The sequence below is a fragment of the Grammomys surdaster genome, unplaced genomic scaffold (genome assembly GCF_004785775.1).
Source record: "Grammomys surdaster isolate TR1022 unplaced genomic scaffold, NIH_TR_1.0 170, whole genome shotgun sequence".
In the NCBI taxonomy this organism is placed as follows: Eukaryota; Metazoa; Chordata; class Mammalia; order Rodentia; family Muridae; genus Grammomys; species Grammomys surdaster.
Window position 1 is genome coordinate 22,693,342 of NW_021604618.1, and position 19,196 is coordinate 22,712,537.

General features: G+C 42.1%; 2 protein-coding genes across 4 annotated transcripts in view; both read right to left on the bottom strand.

Moving 5' to 3' along the window:
* Vps39 (VPS39 subunit of HOPS complex) overlaps window positions 1-10,551 on the bottom strand; it is a 36,150-nt gene extending 25,599 nt beyond the window's left edge. The window contains exons 1-6 of one of the 2 annotated variants that reach the window (XM_028766938.1): window positions 10,334-10,551; window positions 7,363-7,428; window positions 3,727-3,791; window positions 2,994-3,036; window positions 1,644-1,738; window positions 491-589 (exon numbers count right to left, since the gene is read on the bottom strand). In XM_028766938.1, the coding sequence (XP_028622771.1) occupies window positions 491-589; window positions 1,644-1,738; window positions 2,994-3,036; window positions 3,727-3,791; window positions 7,363-7,428; window positions 10,334-10,406 (441 nt within the window). In that variant the 5' untranslated portion in view covers window positions 10,407-10,551. The remainder of the gene's footprint in view (window positions 1-490; window positions 590-1,643; window positions 1,739-2,993; window positions 3,037-3,726; window positions 3,792-7,362; window positions 7,429-10,333) is intronic. The other variant, XM_028766939.1, reaches the window with a different exon arrangement.
* Window positions 10,552-13,577: 3,026 nt separating this feature from the next.
* The window catches only part of Tmem87a (transmembrane protein 87A), a 47,020-nt gene continuing 41,401 nt past the window's right edge, over window positions 13,578-19,196 (bottom strand). For both annotated transcript variants that reach the window (XM_028767163.1, XM_028767162.1), the window contains exon 20: window positions 13,578-14,790. In XM_028767163.1, coding sequence (XP_028622996.1) covers window positions 14,749-14,790 — 42 coding nt within the window. In that variant the 3' untranslated portion in view covers window positions 13,578-14,748. The remainder of the gene's footprint in view (window positions 14,791-19,196) is intronic.

A 19,196-nucleotide genomic window follows, 5' to 3' on the forward strand; every position in this document is an offset into this window, starting at 1 on the left:
GGGAGGCAGAGGCAGGCAGATTTCTGTGAGTTCAAGGCCAGCCTGGTCTACATATCAAATTCCAGGAAATCTAGAGTTACATAGAGATCCTGTCTCAAAACAATAACAAAAGAAACCAACCAACCAATAAACAATATGAGTCACTCTAGTAAAAATATAAATCACCCAGGAACTGGAAAAAGTGCGTCAAGGCTCCCTTGGAAGAGATAAGAGAGAGAAAGAGATGAGAGAGAGAGAGAGAGAGAGAGAGAGAGAGAGAGAGAGAGAGAGAGAGGCGTGCGGAGGTGCGGAGAGAGAAGCGTGCGGGGATGCTGTGGAATTATACAGCAGTGGGCACAAATCAGCAAGCCCCAGGACTCTGCATCCTGCATCCGTGTCTGCCTGGGGAGAACCTCAAGCTGGGGTTCTTCACTACATCTAACAGGAGGCTCTGGGCCAGCTACAGCACCAGCTCCCACCCTGCCCACACAGCAGGCACAGTGCACTTTACCTGCAGTTCATGGAATTCTCTGTCCTTCCAGAAGTACAGCTGCAGCTTCTTCCTCACCGCCACACACATCCGCAACACCTCCTCTCCCGTCTCAGTGTGCTGAGGAGAGACACCGAGCCAATGAGGATTTCGTGACTCCATATAGCACAGTGCCAAGCAGACTGGAGAGGGTCTACCTCAGCTTGAACGCAAAGCTGCAAATCCCCTGCACCTTAAAGCCCCACTGCCAAAGCTGGGTGGAGGAACACCACTCTGTCAAATACTTAGACACATCTGGTTCAGGATTACTTCTCTACATGAACATTTCCAATTCAGAAACAAAACCCAGAGTAGATTTCCCATTCTATAACTGTGCTCTCTCCCACAATTGACTTTTCCTTAAATGTTTCTTGCCCATGGCTGTCATGAGTTGGTGACAGCAGACCCACTTGTGATTCTTAGGAAGAACTGGGAAAAGAAAACCCACAAACACAGAGCAATAACTAGTGGAAGGTAGCCACCAAAAGCTAACAGTGACCCCAGCTGAGAAGAAGCCAGGAAGTCGAAAGGACAGAAGGATGATGAATTGACAGAAACAAGAGGTCTTTTTTGAACAATGAAAACTCCCTAATGAAAACAACATGGCGCCGCTCGGTGGGTGGCGCATGCCTTTAATCCCAGCACTTGCGAGGCCAAGGCAGGCCGGTTTCTGAGTTCAAGAGTTCGAAGCTAGCTTGGTCTACAGAGTGAGTTCCAGAACAGCCAGGGTTACACAGAGAAACCCTGTCTCGAAAAACAAAAAACAAAAAACAAAACAAAAAAACAAAAAAACAAAAAAGAAAACAGAAAACACCATGGCAATATGCTTAGAACAAGTCAATTGAATACCACGAACAAGTTCATGATACTGTTTAAGGTCTTGCTTTTCTACTAATGTTTATCTGACAACTGTCTTTCCCTCTGGCTAGTCCCCTTCTGACACACAGACATCTGGAGTTTTAATTAGCACATGGGGGAATGCAAGTCTTGCATCTCATGCTTCATCTAATAAGATCCAAAGCAAAATACTCTCTCTGAAGGTTGCAAGGTTTGGATGTGAGAGCCGTCCTTCCATGGTGTAGTAGGAACACAGTGATGCTGGGGTCACAAAGCCAGAGTCCCTAAGCACACTTACCTGGAGGTCACAGGTGAACAGCGATGCCCCCTTGGCCTTTGAAACTGTAGTGATTTGTTGAAATGTCAGTAAGTCATGGACATAAATGTTGTTCTCTGTTTGAGAGGAAGTACAATGTCACTAAGCTCGTCTTTAACATAGTCTCTAAGATAAAACCAAAAGAAGTAACTGTGTAACATCTACAAGGAGAGAACTGTAGACCCTGGGTGAGGATGCACCTCCAGTTTCACTAACAACAACTCACTCTGGACTCTCATCGGTACATCCTCTGACCCGGGTGCTCTGTCCCTTACGACTCTGCTCTGCGCTGACTTCAGCCTACTGCACTTGTCCTTCTCAGGCGTGGAAACTCGTCAGCAGATTTACCCAGGAAATAACTTTCTGAGCTATATATGCTAGGAAGCTCTAGTTAGAAAAAAGAAATCCTCTCTGGATTTTATATAAACCATGACAAGGATTTCTGCTTAAGCAAGACCAATGAAGTAATGCAGACGTCTCCCATGACCCACTCAGTTCTGAGACATCAGCTTGTGCCCAAATCAGGAGAGACTAGACCCTGTATTACTCTATTACTCTCATATTCATATAACCTTTGATAAAGCTTAATTTGGCATTGTGAGAGATTAAAAACAACTAACAATACAACAATTATACCCTAACAGCACCAGCATGTGAGTGCAGTCTCTCAGAATATCTTACTGCCAGCTCTCTTTCATTCAGTTGACTAGGTAACCAAAATTGGGCAGAAGGACTATCAGGATATCTGAACTAGAGCTGCTTCCTATGGTGAAGATTTAATGTGTAATTGTTTAACTGTAGATCCAGGAACTAAGTGTAAAGTGATTCTGCTGTTTAAGCCTCTGGCTAAATAGTACAGGGCCTGAGATAAACTTCTAGTCTTTGGCTTCTGTGGCTGCCTGGTACAGAACTATGGCTTTGCAAACCAGGGCTCTCACAGTTCTGGCCCCATCTGCCTCTTGCTTAGTTTTGGGCCATTCTGTACCACATGTCCTAAGTCAGGCCACAAGGAGCACCTGCCACATGATGGTCTTGCTTAAGTTGTCCCCTGCCAGTCAGGGAACTTCTGCCTACTTCTCTCTTCCTGTGGAAGTGCGTCAGCCCTTCCCACTCCTCAGATCCCACAATGCTGTCACCAGATGCACACCACTTACTTTCTACATTTTGGCATGATAATCACTAATAGAGAATACTGAAGAACAAAGGTCAACCTCATGGCAGATGCTGCCTTTATTACCTACATGCCCTGCTGAATCTGGTTAGAAGACACCAGCTCATTGTAAACTACTGCTGAATTAACACAGGAAACACAAATGTAGCCCTTTTTCTTACCTAACAAGCTGACTAGGATCTTAAACTGGGAAACCACATGGATCTGTAAAACAGAAAATCATTAGATTCAATTAAACATTTCTGGTAAGGTGTACAAAGTTCACTTAACAAGAAGACTAAGTGAGACTAAAGGGTCTGTACTGGTTACAGACACCTGAACTATTTTTATGTGTAACCATGGTTTCTGCTTGTGACAGAGGATTCAGGCACTTGACCATAGGCAGAGATTCCCTAGATAAAGGGGGTGGAGAGACAAGAATTCAGAATCAAATAACATTATCAAGTTCTATCTTTGGATAGGGCTTCAGTGTGTCCCTCAGTAGTGATGCATTTGTTGGGAGCCTGGCTGTTGGTATTAAGGGGTAAGGCCCGGTAGGAAGGCTATGGGTCACTGGTAACTAGGCAAGTGGGTTAGTGTTCATGGGGTTCTTCAGTTAGTTCTCAAGAGAGGTAAGGCTGTTAGAACAGGTTAAGTCTCTTTCAGAATCATCTCTGGCTTCCTGTTTGACAATGTGACCTTTCCTTGTTGCATGTGTCCTGTCATAAGGCCTTCATCATGGCTGAGATGCTGGCAGCACCATAGTCTTGAACTTCTAGAATTGTGAGCTCTGTCAATCTCTTCTTCCTCAAGTAGGCTGCTCCAGTTATTGCATTACAGTATCAAAAGCAGACTAACACAGCAAGACCTCACGGAAGCCAAATAATTCTTATAGCAATCTTCATGGCCACTTACCTGCTGGATCTTTTTGGAAAAGTTCTTATTGGACTTCTCTAGTGTTACCTCAAACCTGTTACAACCTACGGAAAACAAACAAACCTCTGTAGTCCCCAACAGAGATACACCTAAAACAACAAAAATATGGCATCATATGCACTCCCGATAAATCTCTAAAAACGCCTAAAAGACTACAAGTCAGAGGTCTAAACAGGCAGCTGTCTTTACTGAGCACTGTAGGTGGCTTTCAACTCCAATGTTACAGCAGAGAGATTCAAGCACCTTTGGCATCAGCAGAAAAGATCACACAATGTTTCCCAATGCAGCAAGGTACCTGGAGTCTGAAGATCTTACCCCACAAAATTCCTTGGCCAAGTGCTTCGTAGGAAGAGGGTAAAGAGAGGTCAAACATGAGAGCCCAAGCCCTGAGATCCAGCACAAAGTCTACTTGCACCTACAACTACCCCAGGAGCAAAACATCCTGCACCACGAGGACAGAGCAAACAGCACCATCTCCAAGCTAGAGCAGGGAATGCATCTACACTTACTGCCGCTTTCAGGTGAGGCTACATCTGCTGGCACTGTTACAAAAAAGTGGAAGACAGTCAACACCAGAAAAACACAAGAGCCCAGTGTTGCTGGGGAACACACTTAGCTGTAGAAGTTATTGATCAAAGTGAGAGCAATGATACAGCTACTATGAGGCACAGACTAGACATAAAGTGCTGGGTTGATTTAATCTGTATTTTGTATCACCTCACAACTAACCGCAAAGAGCTGGTATTACTATTCCCACATTTTTCTAAGAAAAGGCCTTACTCTGTAGCCTAAAGGGTGGCAGGGGGTGGGGCAGGGGGTGGTGGGAAGGGAGGGGTGTGTGCATAGACTTTACTACATAGCCTAGACTGCCCTTGACCTCACTGCACTCTTCCTGCCTCAGCCTCTTGAGTGTAGGGACTATAGCATGAATTGCCAAATGAGTTTTCACTTTTTCCTAATATTATTTTATTACCAGAAGCAGGAACACACATATGCCATGGGGGGAAAATACTGTGGAGTTGGTTCTTTCCTTCTCCCCTTATACAGGTTCCAGGGATTGAATTTGGGTCATCAGCTAAGCACTTCACCCACTGGACCATCTCACTGCCCCCTCATTGGCTGGTTTGTTTATCCTTGGATGGTCTCATTGGATTTGAGAAACAGGGCCTTCTTATCCAGGCTAGGATGGTCTGGAGCGCTTGCCCTTCTGTTTCAGCCTCCAAAGGTGTTAGGATTCCATGTATGTAGCACTATGGCACGTTCCAAAATCATATTTGAGGTGTCTGATGGAACAGCCAGTGTTTGACAAACAACTGTTCATACATGTATATAGCTGGAAAAGAGCAATATTCTGTTTTTTTCAAGTAACTGTATCTTCATTGTTGATAATATACCAAAACGTATTGAGGGGGGTTTCCTCAAATGGGAGCTCAACCTCAGACATACCAGTGAACTTTTCCTTCAGTTACATTAAGAGCCCCCATCTGTCTGACGCATTGGATGGCCCTTTTACTCATACATGATTTGAAACTTTATGTACCAACATCTGGAAAAATAGTTTCACCAAGTCACAAATTTCCAGCTAATAGCATATTCCATTCTAGAATACTTAACATCACACTCATTACTGTCATTCCCAACCTCAATGGAAAAATCTTTAAGGATAAGACCTCAGGGGCTCCAGAGCTTGGACAGGCCTGGTTCTTGTGCTTCACAGCGACTGTGATCCAGAGCCTTGTGCTCACTGGCCATTCCAGTTGTGCACTGTGGAGTCTGAGGCTGCTTTGTGTCAAGGGGAAGCTAGAAGATGAGTTCCCTATGTGTCTGACATTTGTGGAGAGGGACCCTCCAGGTTCTTTCAAATGATAGTAGATGGGAAGTTGGTTCATTCTAAAAAGAGATGTGGTAGCTATCTGGGTACCCAGAGCAGGTATCAGAGGCTGGAAACGGCCATTAAAGCAACCCTGGCTCAGTGCTAGAGAGCCTGAAAGCAGAACCCTGATTTCTCTTGGCCACCCCTCTTGGCAAGTGCCTTGTGACAGGAAGGAGTGAAATGTCTCTCTGACATGTCTTTCCTGGATGTCCCTGCAGCTGCCTGTAGTCATGCCTCATCCAAGGCATGTCTGCCTGGAATCACCTTTGGACCCACTCACTCTCCTGCTTTCCCTCCCTCTTCCCAAACTCCTCATGTCACCATCTGCCTCCTGCTTCAGTTTCCCTTCTCAAGTGGAAAGGCAGGTGTATCTCTGTGAGTTTTAGGTCAGCCTGGTCTACAAAGTAAGCTCAAGGCAGCAAGGGTTACATAGCAAGACCCTGTCTCAAAACAAACAAACAAACAAACAAACAAGAAACAAAAAACAAAACAGCAAAGCAAAACATAAGAAAATTATACTCAATATACCAAGGGGTCTGAAAATCTAGTCTTTCGGGCAAAACTTAACATGCCATGAAAAAAAAAAAAAATCAGTCAGTGCATCTCATACCTCAATAACATACATACATTTCCTGAGACAGCCATGGGCCTGCATACCTGAAACTAACTATGTAGTCCAGGCTAGTCTTGAATTTGCAGCAATCCTCCTGCCTCAGCTTTCTACATGCTGCAATTAGAGGCATGAAGTCACCACACCTGGCTTGAAAGACTGTTTTAATCTAAATTACTTAGGAAATAGAGAGTAGAGTCAAAACAATGTGCTTGCTGAGGCTGGAGAGACGGCTTGTGGTTAAGGCACTTGCTACATTTGCAGAGGGCTGGAGTTTCCTTCTCAACATCCATGTCTGCCAGCTGACAACCGCCTATAACTCCAGCTCCAGGAGATCAGGTATGTATGTATGTGCACATAATTACAGACACACATGAAGACACAGCAGTACACGTGTGCACACACACACACACACACACACACACACACACACACTGATAAGGCTGCATGACACATGCTGCAGTCAGGCGCTCTCCAGCTTCCCAAACATCTAGTTTCCATAAGGAAAAGTACAGATATAAAACCAGGAAAGGGGAACAGTCTTTAGCAGAATATGTTTCAAATACTTTAGTTACTAGTTTACATTATTACTGACAAAGTCACAATAAGAACTTTCATTTTCAAAGGTTTTTCAAGCCTACTATTGCTTTAGGTGCTCCCAACAACTTTGTCAAAGTTTACAAACGACAATGCTAGTATCAGAAAGGTTTCACCAGTCACATAGCCAAGAAGTAAAACTGGGCACAGCCCCAGATCCGCTCTTCCTAGCTTATCCTCACAAGTTAGTGCAAGCCACATCAATGGCTACTGTTCTTTTTGCCTACCACTATATAGCATTTATACAGGATTCTTAATCCCATCAAAAACATTTCTTATTAGGTAGTGAGTAACTTCAATAAGAAGGAGGCTGGTACTCAGCTCTACCTACCAGAAGAGGCTAGGAAACCGTTTATTAAAAGAGATCCCAGGAGATTCTCATGTTTCTCCCTATTTCTCCACAGACCTCCCTCCTAGTCACCCCTTTATGGCTAAGAATCTGTTCTCATACCCATATACTAGCTAACTAGTAAATCTAACTAATTAAAGCTTTCATTCACATCACAAGACAGCTGTTGCTCCGTTTGAGACTCACCAACATCCTTCCGAATCCTGTAGAGAAGAAGATGCCCTTGCTTGGTTCCAACAAGAAGCCATTCCTCTAGAAAAGAGCCCAATGAAAGGTAATTAGTGTTTGTTTAAACCCTATTTCTTTAACTTGGACGTCTGAGGAATTGTGGCTCAGTACCTCCTAGTGTGAGATGTATAAACCCTGGGTTAAATTCCCAGAGTGTGTGGTGGTGGGGTTGGGTGGGGACAGCAGAAGGGGCCAAAGAGGAGGAGGGGGAGAGGGATGGGGAGGGGAGGGAGAGTAGGGGGAGAAGAAATAGGAACAGGGGGAGGGGGAAAAAGAAGATCTCAGAAAATGAAACAATCTGAAAATACTATTTTGCCAGACATGGTAGATTGTGCCTGTAAGCCCAGCGCTGGGACCACTACGGCAGGAGGACTTCAGAGAGTTTAAACCAGCCTAGGCTGCCAAACAAGACTACTTTAGGCTAGAGATATTGGCAGATAAGAAATGTTCTTAGCTTCATTGTTTAAAATTAAGCTTAGAGGGACAGGGGGCAGGGGCTATAGCTTGCCTTTTACTACTTGGGTTCTTCTCTCTTCCACCTTTTTCCACCCCTTTTCTTCCACCCTTTCAAACCACTAACACTACATAGGAGAGAACAGGGATAGAAAGGAAAGGAGGTGACATTATCAATAGACTACACTCTGTTGATTAGGGGCATCCTGCTGATTGAGGTACTGAGTTCCTTGAGGCAAGTTTGATCTTTGCCTTCAGGATATCTAATTTCTTCTTCTTTGCTTGCAAGTACTACGTCTTCTTCTTCTTCTTTTTTTTTTGTTTTGTTTTTGTTTTTCGAGACAGGGTTTCTCTGGCTGTCCTGGAACTCACTCTGTAGACCAGGCTTAGCAAATCAAGACAGAAAGCAATCAACCACCAAACAACAATCCACTCTACCTCTTAGGGCCCTACCATCTATATACTCTCTGAAAAGTCCCCAGAATTCCAAAGGTCACACAATTGCAGAACCAAAGAAAAATCACACCACTGCACAAGGCAAATCATAGTCAGCTGCACTGGACACTCTGAAGCAGCCCCATATCACACACCTGGGATTAAAACAAAAACATATCCCCATAATATTTCTGTATTTTTTTTAAAGAAATGAAAACACCAAAATTGTCTCTGTTAGGGTCATGCTACTAGACATTCCATGCTAAAAAAGGCAGCTGGATCATATAACTGGAATTCAGGGAGATCATCAATGTCCTCATTTCTGTTGCCCAGAAGAGAGATGGAGCGTGCCAGTCTTCCAGCTTTTGTCTGGTTCTTCATGTTCTGATTGCTAGATGAACTTCCCAGGTAAGAGACCAACATACACAAAAGGGGCAAAGACTAGAAGGAGCAATAATTGCTAGTGCTAAAGCAGCAATAATTATTATCGAAAGCCTGAAAGTAAACGACCTTCCTGTTCTCCAACAGCGACCTTAGTAATCTAGGAGACAAGGGCATTTCTTGTTTGGTGAAGGGGTCAAAGCAGGACAAAAGCTACTTATCATTTCAAAGCTGTTCTTGAAAAGCTTAGCTAAGTGGACACTTTACTCTGACAATGTGGAGTCAATGAGACTCTCTCAGAGGAGCAGAGCCAACGACTGTGACAAGCTAAGGTAAACATGTGGCAAGCAGCTGCACTCATCTTGCTTGGATGTATGTCTTAGACGGAATTGAATTCCTGCCCTGCACATTGAAATAGGTAGCATTTACTTCTGGTGTCATTTATCTGGTGTCATAACCTGTCCTCATGCTTTTGCTCCCCAGTGTTCTGGGTACGCAGTTACTATTTCTCATCCATCCTCGTATTCCTGTCCATTGGAGAGAATGGTACAAGTAGGTATCTAATACATATTTGATGAAACAAAAGAGAAATGAATCTCTCCATGTATTATTTTCTATTGAGAGTACTTGCCTCTAGGAAATGAGGTTTTCTTGAGATGTCCGTAGGAAATTGGGTTCTATTTTCTCCCTAATCCAAAGGACTACTTCAGCTTACAGTGGGGTTACTATTTTACAGAGGCTAGGGACTGTTCAAAGAGGAAGAGCACAGAATAAAACAAAGATCTGAATCCCTCTGAGGAGTCCACAAAGAACCTGTAAGGATGCTGGAAAGTGCTATCAATAGATGTTCAGCACACTGGTCACCATCAAAATTTCCACATGGTCCATCGTGGTACCTTCTCACTGTAAACTCCACATAAAGATTCTGAATTTTACCTTTGTATGGGTCCTTGATATCTAGGACATGGACATTAACAGAAAAGACTCAATTGTTTTTACTTAGCCTGTTATAGGAAATAACGGTTCGTGGAAAAGCACGCAATGTAGCCTGAGAGCCAAGATTTACATTCTTGAACTCCAAAACACACGTAGGATGCTGACCTTGCTTTCTGCATTAGTCAATCCCAAGAAAAAGTATACAAGGTCATAGGGGTTAGGTTTCAAAGCAGTCTGTTATAATGCTCTTCCACTTCAGTCAGGTAACTTGAGCACCTCATGATATAGGGCGGTCAATCTCTTTTGAGTGAGTATGTGAGCTATCTACTGAAAGGAAAAATAAACTAAGTGAACACTAAATGTTCTGAAGCATACGGTGCTAACATTGTCTTTCACCTAGAAAACACCACAATCATTTGACAGTTGAAGTCCCTGGCAGGCTTTGCCCTTTCCACTCAAGACTTCTTAGGAACCGAAATGGTCCCCAACAGAGCACAGTTAATAAAGCGAGCTCAGTCTCCAACTGCACAGCACACAAGAGAGAGCAGAGCGTCCACAAATGGACTGTCCTTCCTTAGCAAGCTGCCCGGGGTGGACAATCCGGTCACGTCTGCCCTCTCTGACAGCCTGCGTCCGCAGCCCACCCACAGGGTCAGATGCCTTGCCTCTCTACAGCTTGGTGCGAAGGGCCGCCGCCTCCCTGGCCCGAGGCCCCGCGGCTCACCCCAGGCAGCCAGGCAGTCGATCTGTAGGGGAAGCTTTTCCAGGATCGGCACAGGCTCGAAAGCGTCATGCATGGCTGCGGGAGCTTCGCCGCCGCCGTCCTGCCCCTGCTGCTGGGAGGAGTCTGCGGTCCGAAAACAGGGAAGACCCGGATCCCACCAGGGACCCCGCTATAAGGCCTTCAGCAACACCTCCATCCTCGCCGCCGGACTTCCTGCTGCCCTAAGCCCGCCCCTTCCGCCGCAGAAGCTCCGCCCCCACCCACGAGTTCAAGCTGCCCAGAGTTGCTTGGTGTTTGTGGTGTAAGGAGGGAAACAAATCTTAATTTTACGGTTGTTTTAAGCAGTCAACTTAGTGAATACCTTGCGCCGACTAGGCACTCACTGGGTTGGGTGCCAGGGGAGGTGGCACACTCCAGATATCCCAGCACTCAGGAGGTTCAGAGTTACCTTAAGTCACACTGCAAGTTCAAAGCCAGCCTAGGATATATGAGGCCCTGTCTAAACAAAGACCAGCCCACTCAACCACGGAGGAAAAAGGAACTTCTGCCTTGGTGTCAGTCTTGGGTTGGAGATATGCCACTTCAGAAATTTGGTGGCTTTTTTTTCTTTTTCTTCAGGAAATGGATTGTTGCAGGCCTTACTTTCATACTCTGCAGAACCTTTTTTTAAGAGTAAGGCCTAATACAATTGTGAACATCTGGCAAGTCTGACATACTCTAGCCAGCCAATAGATTGCTTCAGTATCATCATTACATTTCAACTAATTCTTAGTTGTACCTTAGGTTTACATTGTAACAGATTAAGACCAGTGGTTCTCTCCTAGACAAGCAACTTTTGAAAAATGCGGCCTCAGGCCTCATTCCAACTTTACTAAAACTTTGGAGAAGAGTTTGAACCTCAAGGTGAGTTCACTTGGACACAAAAACCATTATAGGCTAATGTTTCTTATCCCCAGCATAATCCTTCGGGGATTGCATACAGGACTGTATTATGTATGCACTGGAAGATGCTTGGAAGCAACCTCAGACTCTACCTGCAAGATAGAGTCTAGAGCAGCTTACCCAAAGATGTCTTGTTTGGTAAACACGTCTGGTAAGCCACTGTTACTGACCAATGTTTCAGGCCAGAAGTCAGATGTCTTCCTCAGTTGGTTTCCACTTTTTGAGAAAGGGCCTATGTTTTAGTTTGTTCTTGTTTTTGAGATGCATCCACCCATCTTACAGTTAGCCAGGTTACCTCACAGGCTAGCCAGTAAACTCCAGGGACCCACCTGTCTCCAGTTTCAGTGCAAGGGCACCAGCTGTCACATGGATAACATGGATCCAAACAAACCCAGATCCTCATGCTTGTGTGGCAAACATGTTACTGACAGAGTCACTGTCCTACCCCCCTGGGCCATTGCTTTTTAATGTACTTACAAATCACCTGGAGACATTACTAAAAATGTACATTTGAGTCAATAGGACCAGACTGAGATCCTCAACTGAGCACATGAGTATACTTCTGGGTATGGCTGATGCTACTGATCCCTGAGATCACATTTCAAGTAGCAAGGGTTCAAAGCATGCCCAGCCTTTTGACACTTTGGACACAATGTAATCATGTAGAGTTTATACTTGAGTAATACTAAGTTGAGTTACAAAAATCAATCAATCTTCTGTTTAAGTAAGCTTACCATCCTTGCTTCCATCCTTCTAGTCACAGGTTATACATGCCTAAAAGTTCATTCATTAACCTTTGGGAGGGTTTTGAAATTGATCATATTCCTAGTAACTTGATTCTCCCAGACTGTGTCATATGTCCTAATAATCATTTTAGGAAAAGCAAGTAACATGGCTCTTTATTCTCGTGGGTTGAGGGCAACTTTATTCCACTTGGAGAATTAAAAACCCCCTCAATTTAAGCTGTAAATATGGTCTATAATAAAGTATCAGTTATGGTATAAACTTAAGCATTTGAATTTAACACAAAACTCTAAAAGGGTGGGTATGCTATGACATCCAGACAACCGGTGCTGGAAACTTTACTTTTTATAGGATCAGATTTTTTCATATGTAAGGAGGACTGCTTGTCCTATCTTTATCAACTACTGTTCAGATAATCAGATGAAAGTATACTGTCAAATGGTTAGAAACACACAATTTCTAACTAAGTCTTTTCTTGAAATGTTAGAATGCCAACTATTATGTTAGGAAATGGTCTGATACTTTGAGTTCAAGATACAAGGACCAAGACCAATATTAAATTCTAAGAAAGGAATAGATCAATACCACCCAACCAAATTACTTTCCTAGTATGTCCTTAAGCCACATTATATAACCAATTCCAGTAACATGGCATCAGACCCAAGGTTGTAAACTGTTAGGTTTCTGCTTTTAACGCAGATTTCTTTTTCCTAAGTCCCCAGTTGGCATCCAAGCACTCTAAAAACCACATGACCCAACACCCTGCCACACTGTGACAACTGTTTCATCTGCTGAGCTTTACCTGCAACAGCATACATGATGCCACTAGCCATTGATAATGAATTAGTTTCAGAATATACCTCATTTTCTATTATCATTCTTTAAGGGTACTACCTAAGGTAGATAGCAAAAAGCTGTAGAGAAATGTTCCCTAAATGCTATTAACATTTTTCTATGGTGTTCTGGTTAGCTTTTGTCAACCTGACACAAACCAGGGTTACTTGGGAAGAGGGAAATTCAGTTAAAAGAAATGTGTCTATCAGATTAGTCTGTAGGCAAGTCTGTGGGGGCATTTTCTTAATTAATAATTAATGTGAGAAAGCCCGGCCTACTGGCACTCCTGGGCAGGTTGTTCTGGGATATAGTGAAAGAAAGAAAGAAAGAAAGAAAGAAAGAAAGAAAGAAAGAAAGAAGAAAGAGGAGGGGAGGGGAGGGGAGGGGAGGAGAGGAGAGGAGAGGAGAGAAAAGAAAAGAAAAAAGAAAAGAAAAGAAAAGAAAAAAAAAAAGGCAGTGTTTCTCTATGGCCTCTGCTTCAGTTCCTGCCTTGGCTTTTTCTCAACGATGGATTTTGACAGGACCTGAAATAAACCCTTTCTTTCCCAAGTTGCTTTTGGTCATGGTGTTTACAGCAATGAAAGCAAACCAGAACAAATAGTGTGTTATTTTAAATTGTGGTTACATGTTTCAACAGAAAATAAGATAATCTATAGTAAGTCTCCAGTAGGGTCTGAAAGAAGGGTGTGCAGAGAAAACTTGAAATAAACGAGAAAGACAATAGTTTTGTTAAAATTTTTATATTAAAAAGTGGCATGAACTTTTTATGTAGAACAAAAATTTAGGGAAGGCAAAACTGGATAAAACCATTAAAAACGAAATACAGTGCTTCAAGTGAATCCCATCACCTGGTGATGTTATAAGCAGTCTCTAAACTAACACCAGATACTAAAACCATCAATCTTTAAAAAAAAAAAAAAAAAAAAGAGCAGCAGTCTAGGGCCTCCATACCACTTCATGCAAGAATAACTGCTTGTAAAGCAATGGACCTGTTCCCTCTCTATAGGCTCCCCTTCTGAAGCATGATAATCCCTCTTGCAGGGTGAATAATCACAGCACATAAACAGAGTGCTTCTTGGCATCTAGTGTAATCCCAAAGAATGGCATGAAGGCAAATCAAGCATCTCCTGTGACTGCAATGCTGCCTTTGGAGGCTGACTAAATGGTAGTTAAAAGTTTTGGAGTGTGCACCACATTGCCAGCAATGGGATGTGTCATAATATCAGATGTGAAAAGAGTTAAGCTAATATTTCTCTTTAAAGCACATCTGAAATAGAAAAATCTTTAATATACACCATTTGTAAACAAAATTGCACTTGATTTTGAATCACATGTAACTTTCTCTCCGCCCTCCCCACTCCCTTTGGTCACTGATAGATCTATGGTTCCTTAACTCAAAAGGGCCTATTTCCCTCAAACCACTTCTGCAAGATGTAATCTTGACTTCCTGGGAAACTCAAAAATAAATGATAATTTCTCCCATTACCAATACAACTTCCTAAATAAATAAAATCACAGGCAATTGCTCCTAGAGATGGCAAACTATGGTGTAAATGACACAGTCCTTTCATAAACTTTAACTTCCTAGTCTGACAGATTAAACAATGGAACAGAAAGTTCAGGGACAACATGTAGCTTGCAAAGACAGCCATGACGGGGTTTGGGAGGGAAAGGGTGCCGATGTAAAGAAGCTTGTAGATTTTTCTCATCCCATGAATGTGTTTTCAGTAAGCTGTTCTTCTTGGCTGACACCTATCCCCAGCTCCCATGTACAAAGATCAAGGAACAGAGCAAGATGTCATTGCCTCCTTTAATCCATGGAGCAGTGCAGAAGACTGACACATTAGCTGTCTCTTCCCTGATACAAGCCACCTTCTACGGCTGTTTCCCATTGCTTACTCCATCTTCGACCTTTCAAAGTGTGTGATCATTCGTTCCTAAGGAGGAAAAGATTTATTCTAAGTACATAACTTAAAATGGTCTAAATTCCAAATAATTTCTATATAAATGGTTCAAACAAATTTTTTAACAAATACCTTTCTATGCTAATTGTTTATAGCAGTATATCTATAATTCTGAAACATTATAGGCCCCATCTGAGGTTAAATGACTCAACTGTAACTCAGAAGGAAATTCAACATGCTTACAGTTTTTTTTTTTTTTTTTTAGTGTGCTATACAACATGTTAAATGCAAGCACAGTGTTGTACAGTAGATCTGTGGAAATCTTATTTTAACTAAACTCTGGTGTATGAGTCTGTGTACCTTCTGGCCTCAGGTACCAGACACGCATATGATGTACTTACATATATGCAAGAAATGCTTATACACATAGACTATTATAAAAACAAAAAGGTGTAATAGTAACCAACTCAGGGGCACACTGCCCAGCCAGTCTGAAATATCAAGCTGCAGATTAAAAGCCTTGTTTCAAAAAAAATAAGAAAATAAGATGGACACACACAGAGGAAGACAACAAGACAGAAACAGACACAGTGGCCTCTACACACACACACACACACACACACACACACACACACACACACGAGAATTGCACACTAAAAAAAAAATAAAATGGCCTCCTTGCCTGGTCCTTTTGGCTAGGGCAGACACCTAGCTGGTCTGCTCCTGTGGAGACACCATATCCTGAGCCATCCTAGAGGAGCCACTGCACTGAGAGTAGCAGGTAAGAACCCCCTCCCACTCCCTACGCCCCAGAGTTACAACTTATTTCCCTTTTTAGATCCTGGATGGTTTTGTTTAATTCCTTCATTGTGTTTTCTTGCAGGGATCTTTAAGGGATTTTTGTGTTTCCTCTTTAGGGCTTCTACCTGTTTACCTGTGTTCTCCTATACTTCTTTAAGATCCTACTACAAAGGCCTATACTCAACAAAACTGGAAAATCTGGATGAAATGGACAATTTCCTAGACAGATACCAGGCACCTAAGTTAAATCAGGAGCAAATAAACCAACTAAACAGTCCCATAACCCCTACAGAAATAGCAGCTGTCATTAAAAGTCTCCCCACCAAAAAAAGCCCAGGACCAGATGGTTTTAGTGTAGAATTCTATCAGACCTTCAAGGAAGACCTAATATCAATTCTCTTCAAGCTATTCCACAAAATAGAAACAGAAGGAACACTACCCAATTCGTTTTATGAAGCTACAATTACACTCATACCCAAACCCCTCAAAGACCTAACAAAGAAAGAGAACTTCAGACCAATTTCCCTTATGAATATCGATGCAAAAATACTCAATAAAATTCTAGCAAACCAAATCCAAGAACACATCAAAACAATCATCCATCATGATCAAGTAGGCTTTATCCCAGGAATGCAGAGATGGTTCAATATTCGGAAATCCATCAATGTAATCACTATATAAACAAACTCAAAGAAAACAAACCACATGATCATCTCACTAGATGCTGAGAAAGCATTTGACAAAATTCAACATCCCTTCATGATAAAAGTCTTTGAAATATCAGGAATTCAAGGCCCATACCTAATCATAGTAAAAGCAATTTACAGCAAACCAGTAGCCAACATCAAGCTAAATGGAGAGAAACTTGAAGCAATCCCACTAAGATCAGAGACTAGACAAGGCTGACCACTCTCTCCCTACCTATTCAATATAGAAGTGGAAGTCCTAGCCAGAGCAATTAGACAACAAAAAGGAGTCAAAGAGATACAAACAGGAAAGGAAGAAGTCAAAATATCACTATTTGCAGATGATATGATAGTATACTTAAGTGACCCCCAAACTTCCACCAGAGAACTCCTAAACCTGATAAATAACTTCAGTAAAGTGGCTGGTTATAAAATCAACTCAAACAAATCAGTAGTCTTCCTCTATGTGAAACATAAACAGGCTGAAAAAGAAATTAGGGAAACGACACCCTTCAAAATAATCACAAATAATATAAAATACCTTGGTCTGAGTCTAACCAAGCAAGTGAAAGACCTCTATGACAAGAACTTCAAGTCTCTGAAGAAAGAAATCGAAGAAGATCTCAGAAGATGAAAAGATCTCCCATGCTCATGGATTGGCAGGATTAATATAGTAAAAATGGCCATCTTGCCAAAAGCAATCTACAGATTCAATGCAATCCCCATTAAAATCCCAACCCAGTTCTTCACAGAGTTAGAAAGAGAAATTCTCAAATTCATTTGGAATAACAAAAAAACCCAGGATAGTGAAAACTATTTTCAACAATAAAAGAACTTCTGGAGGAATCACCATCCCTGACCTCAAACTGTACTACAGAGCAATAGGGATAAAAACTGTACGGTATTGGTACAGACAGGCAGGAAGATCAATGGAATAAAACTGAAGACCCTGAAATGAACCCACACACCTATGGTTATTTGATCTTTGACAAAGGAGCTAAAACCATCCAGTGGAAAAGGGACAGCATTTTCAACAAATGGTGCTGGTTCAACTGGAGGACAACATGTAGAAGAATGCAAATAGATCCATTCTTATCTCCTTGTACAAAGCTCAAGTCCAAGTGGATAAAGGACCTCCACATAAAACCAGATACACTGAAACTAATAGAAGAGAAGGTGGGGAAGATCCTCAAATACCTAGGCACAGGGGAAAAGTTCCTGAATAGAACACCAATGGCTTATGCTCTAAGATCAAGAATTGACAAATGGGACTTCATAAAATTGCAAAGTTTCTGTAAGGCAAAGGACACTGTCAAGAGGACAAAACAGCAACCAACAAATTGGGAAAAGATCTTTACAAATCCTACATCTGATAGAGGGCTAATATCCAATATATACAAAGAACTCAAGAAATTACACTCCAGACAACCAAATAACTCTATTTTAAAATAGGGTATAGAGCTCAACAAATAATTCTCAACGGAGGAAACTCGTATGGCCGAGAAGCACTTAAAGAAATGTTCAGGATCCTTAGTCATCAGGGAAATGCAAATCATAACAACCCTGAGATTCCACCTCACACCAGTCAGAATGGCTGAGATCAAAAAACTCAGGTGATAGATGCTGGCGAGGATGTGGAGAAAGAGGAACACTCTTCCATTGTTGGTGGGATTACAAGCTGGTGCAACCACTTTGGAAATCAGTGTGGCGGTTCCTCAGAAAATTGGACATAGCATTACCTGAGGACCTAGCTATACCACTCCTGGGCATATACCCAGAAGATGCTCTAACATATAACAAGAACATATGCTCCACTATGTTCACATCAGCCTTATTTATAATAGCCAGAAGCTGGAAAGAACCCAGATGTCTCTCAACAGAGGAATGGATACAAAAAATGTGGTACATTTACACAATGGAGTATTACTCAGCTATTAAAAACAATGAATTCGAGAAATTCTTAGGTAAATGGATGGACCTAGAAAATATCATCCGAGTGAAGTAACCCAATCACAAAAGAACACACATGGTATTCACTCACTGATTATTGGATATTAGCCCAGAAGCTTGAAATAACCAAGATTCAACTCACAGACCACATAAAGCTCATGAAGAAGGAAGACCAAGCTGGGGCGCTTCTGTCCTTCTTAGAAAGAGTAATAAAATACTCAAGGGACTCTGACTGACGTTATTTTGTACTGAATCTACTGTGTTGAATATCCTGAGTTAACAAGAGGTAACATGGCCATCAGCAGAAAAATAGCTAAAACAATTGTCTGATCTCCGCAGTGTGTTAGCAAAAGAAAAGGAACTCTCCCGCTCCTACCGGAGATTCTTGGTTATGCTTTGTCTATTGTGAGTCCTTGGCGCACCAAATTTGTCCATGTGTGTAGTTGTCTGTCTTTGTATCATTAGAATAAATGTCTGTTCTATATTTCATGTTCAGAAAGATAAAAAGGGTTAAAACTTCTGGCTTGATTTAGCTTAAAACTTGTTTAAAAGGCATTCTCAATTTCCACAGCAAATGCTGATAGGCAAGTCCCCCTGCTCTGCAGATGGAAGTGAGGCACAGCAGGAGGAGCCCTGGCAAAAATGATTCTTTGCACAAGCTGTTCTTGGGGAGGCTAAGAACTTTTTGGCTTTCCTGGTAAAGAAACTGATTTTTTTCTTCCCCTCAAGATTAAAAAGGAGATTGCAGTGTAAGTTTTAACTGGGATCAGATAAGGCCTTGATGAACTACTTCAGAAATTTGTAGATAAGCCTAAATTAAGAACTTTCAGATTTGAGTTAAGACAGCCTGACTTGCCTACACCAGCTGCAATTCCAGGAAATGCATATAGAATTATTATAGATTTAGAAGAGTGTTTTTATACTGTTCCTTTACATCCTGGTGAAGGTGAGAGGTTTGCATTCATTGAGTATGCTTGTAATTTTTTGAGAGACCATGAAGTG